Here is a 3,281-nt window from a genome sequence, read left to right as displayed (position 1 = left end):
TTTAAATGATTGTAACACCATAACCCTTCCAAGTAGGAACGTTGTGACTTGAAATTGAAATTTTCCTTTCATCTCTTAACAGAATAAACAGAGCTCTTCTGCAACACCATCTGCTGCTTTGAAAAATATTACTAATTGACATTTAGATCTGAATGGGAAACACTGAGGCCATAAAGATATGGGGAAGTTTTCTCCCAGCACAGTACAAAATGGTTCAAATGGATCTGAGCACTATGGGACTTCGCATCTGTGGTTATCAGTCCCCTAGAACTTAGAACTACTTAAACCTAACTAACCTAAGGACACCAGACACATCCATGCCCGAGGCAGGATTCGAACCTGCGACCGTAGAGGTCACGTGGTTCCAGACTGAAGCGTCTAGAACAACACGGCTACACCGGCCGGCTAGCACAGTACACATTTACAGTTAAGCACATAATTCCACTAAAAATTTCACAATTTTGGTAATATGGTTTCTCATAGTACTCTGCTTACACATGTAAGACATTGGGTAAAAAAGCCATTTTTGTTAAGTGTATCGGTGCTTTATTTCTCCTATGTGAGTACAGGATATAGGACAGGATGAGCAACTCCAGATGGCATCTCCATGGTGTGGGCTCCCTCAGCAGCGGCGACTACGCTCTGTGGGCGGCGCCTGACTTGGCATGGGGTCTGTTTGCAGCTCTGCCCGCAGCGTGTCGGCTGCCTGCCCGCGCATGTTTGGCGCGGCCAGCCCGGGCGTGAGCACCTGCTCAACAGGAAACAAAACACGCGATATTCCAGTGACATCTGGTTACCGTCTTTCCGACCAGAAAATTTCAGTATCCGAAATAGGAACACCTGTTGACAGCTACTGCAACCACTAAGGTTGCATTTTATAAGCAAAAAGTATGCTTCAGAAGGATATTGTTAGTTTTCTCTGGAATAACTGTTACCTTACACCTCAGGAACGCTGATCTAACCTACAACTTCTTGTCGTGGTATTATAGTGTTTCTAGTTCCAAATAACGTAGGTTATTGCGAAATGGAAAATTGCTCTATGGTGCTCCGATACATATATTTACAAAGTTGTGGACACTGAAATAGGTTGTAAAATAGGCATATATAGTAATAATCAAAATATGATTGATCTTTTTGCACATTTAAAATGTTCAGTAAAGTGTTATGTAAATGTCCATTGTGAGACTTTTAAAACCAGTTATAGTGTTTTTCTCTGTTGAGTACAACCCCCCTATAGTACTACCTACATTAACAGTAGACCATAATCACCTCCGTCACTGCATGATTTACTTTTCTGAACAGGCCTCTAACATGCAGACATATTGTGCTGCAAGACTTAACTGGATTTGTGTTCTAAAAACAGAATTTCTGTATCGTCCCTGTTATCACGATTTCAAAAGCATGTGGAACAATATAAAAGAACTCAAGCAGTAGGATTATATGAAGGCTCAATGTACGACGCTACATAGCTTCAAAATATATGCTACTCCTTGAACCCTATTCTAATAAACTTTCAAGTGCATTGGATACAGACTTCTGGTTCTACATGAAAGAGTAACTGCCATTATTATGTTGCATGGCTAAGTAGAAAATGAAAATACAAGAGACTAAATGATTACTGAAGAAAGATTCACCGCGTGTGGTACAGATTAGGACACCTTCTATCTAGTTAGACAATGTTTAGAGCTATTACAGTTACGATTCTATGTCCTACTTACAGAACCAGTATATACTTCGTAAGTATTCTCTTGCTTGTAGGTTCTTTATGATAATATTTCTTTTACTTTTGTCACATTACTTTTATTAGACATTTGAGTATATCACACTGAAGAAATGGGACATAATTACAAATTACTAGTCAAGAACTGCTGTTACTGTGTAGTGTCAATGACATTATTCCTCAGACTAAAGTTTGTTACAGAAAAACTGTCGTCTTATGTCTTTTTGGTATAGCAACGCCGACACTCTACCGAAACTGCGTTAATTATTATATTTCTAATCAAGTGACTCATATGGTAACTGTACCCTGTTGTGTAACAAAATTATAAAAATGGAACACAATACATTCTACCAATGCAAAAAGAAACATCAGATACATAATGAGATACAAGAGTACCATGTTCAATATATATCTCAGCACCATACAATGCTTGCATGCTTGATAGTTTGTTAATAATGGGTTACAATATTACTAGTGGTTCACACTGCAGAAGGAAGACTCTGACACTTTTCGATTATTAATATTTGTTTATGTTGCGTGGAAAAGAGTTTGTAGCGCAAATTTAGTACCAATTTTTATAGATGACTGATACTAATATGTTTTTGGACTATAAATGCTATACTGATATGCTAAACGTAATTGAGATATAATTGATGATTCAGCAGATTGACCCTCACAGTGAGCGAAATATGAACCTGATAGGTCTTATAATGTGTCCATATTTGGCACGTAAAACAATCTTTACGAGCCATAATATTGAAGGGGATTCTATCTGAATGTAGCACCATATTTGGCCTAATGAGAAAAGTGCTAGTGGTGTAAAAGTAATATCACCAAACCCTGACGACATGAATGGTGAATTGAGCTGCCTGCATACAGACACAGTGTCAGAGCGCTGTCTCAGGGAGCCACTAGCGACACTACATTATCAGCTAGTGACGTAAACCTACAAGAAAGTACACTCAGACTCACAGTCTACACAGTAACCTGATGGCGTGAATTCCACTGCAGTTAGAGCCGTGCACAGCCTGCTCGCCTTTGCTGGTGTTTACCTTTCAGTGCCCGCCTGCTCTCTATAGTTAGACCCTCATCAATTCCGCTGTCGTCGTCGTCCTCGTCTGCTATGCTGTCGGTGTCGTCGTCATCAGCGTCTCTCTTTTCTCCTACTTCTTCCACAACTTCGTCGCCATCGTCTGCAGCAGCGAGCAGCGCGCAGTACGCCACGAGGAACACACAGGCGATCAGCAGGACGAGGCCTCCCTTCATGGCTGCAGTGGTTTCTACACTGGGTGCCTCGCTACAAGTGTCACTATGGAGCTCGCCGGCCTCCTATTATACTGCAGTGGGGCGCTTATCACCCAAACCGTAGCAGGCAAGGTCAGCTACACAGTGCTTACGTCAAACTCCACATTCAGCCGTATTGTGGTCATAACCTAAAGGCAGATTTATCTTGCTGGACATGGTATGAAACCTTCAGACTCCAGGGACTAAAATACGGAAACAAAATTGTAAGCACTACAGGTGATGAACACAATACATCAAGAGAACTACTGACGTTAAA

General features: G+C 40.9%; 1 protein-coding gene across 1 annotated transcript; it reads right to left on the bottom strand.

The window, feature by feature from the left end:
• Positions 1–612: 612 nt before the first annotated feature.
• Positions 613–3,002, bottom strand: LOC126198458 (uncharacterized). The gene is made up of 2 exons (XM_049934795.1): positions 2,773–3,002; positions 613–748 (listed from the first exon to the last, which is right to left on the bottom strand). Exons 1-2 carry the CDS (start codon positions 2,984–2,986, stop codon positions 636–638), a joined length of 327 nt encoding a protein of 108 aa, XP_049790752.1. The 5' UTR covers positions 2,987–3,002; the 3' UTR covers positions 613–635.
• Positions 3,003–3,281: the final 279 nt, after the last annotated feature.

This window comes from Schistocerca nitens, chromosome 8 (genome assembly GCF_023898315.1).
Source record: "Schistocerca nitens isolate TAMUIC-IGC-003100 chromosome 8, iqSchNite1.1, whole genome shotgun sequence".
In the NCBI taxonomy this organism is placed as follows: domain Eukaryota; kingdom Metazoa; phylum Arthropoda; class Insecta; order Orthoptera; family Acrididae; genus Schistocerca; species Schistocerca nitens.
The sequence above is the reverse complement of the archived record's forward strand: the minus strand, read 5'-3'. Positions and strand labels throughout refer to the sequence as shown.

Coding starts and splice junctions, on each gene's coding strand:
- LOC126198458 (XM_049934795.1), bottom strand. CDS start 2,986: ATGAAGGGAGGCCTCGTCCTGCTGATCGCCTGTGTGTTCCTCGTGGCG. Junction 749..2,772: donor GAGCAGGCGGGCACTGAAAG/GTAAACACCAGC, acceptor CCTGTTGAGCAG/GTGCTCACGCCCGGGCTGGC.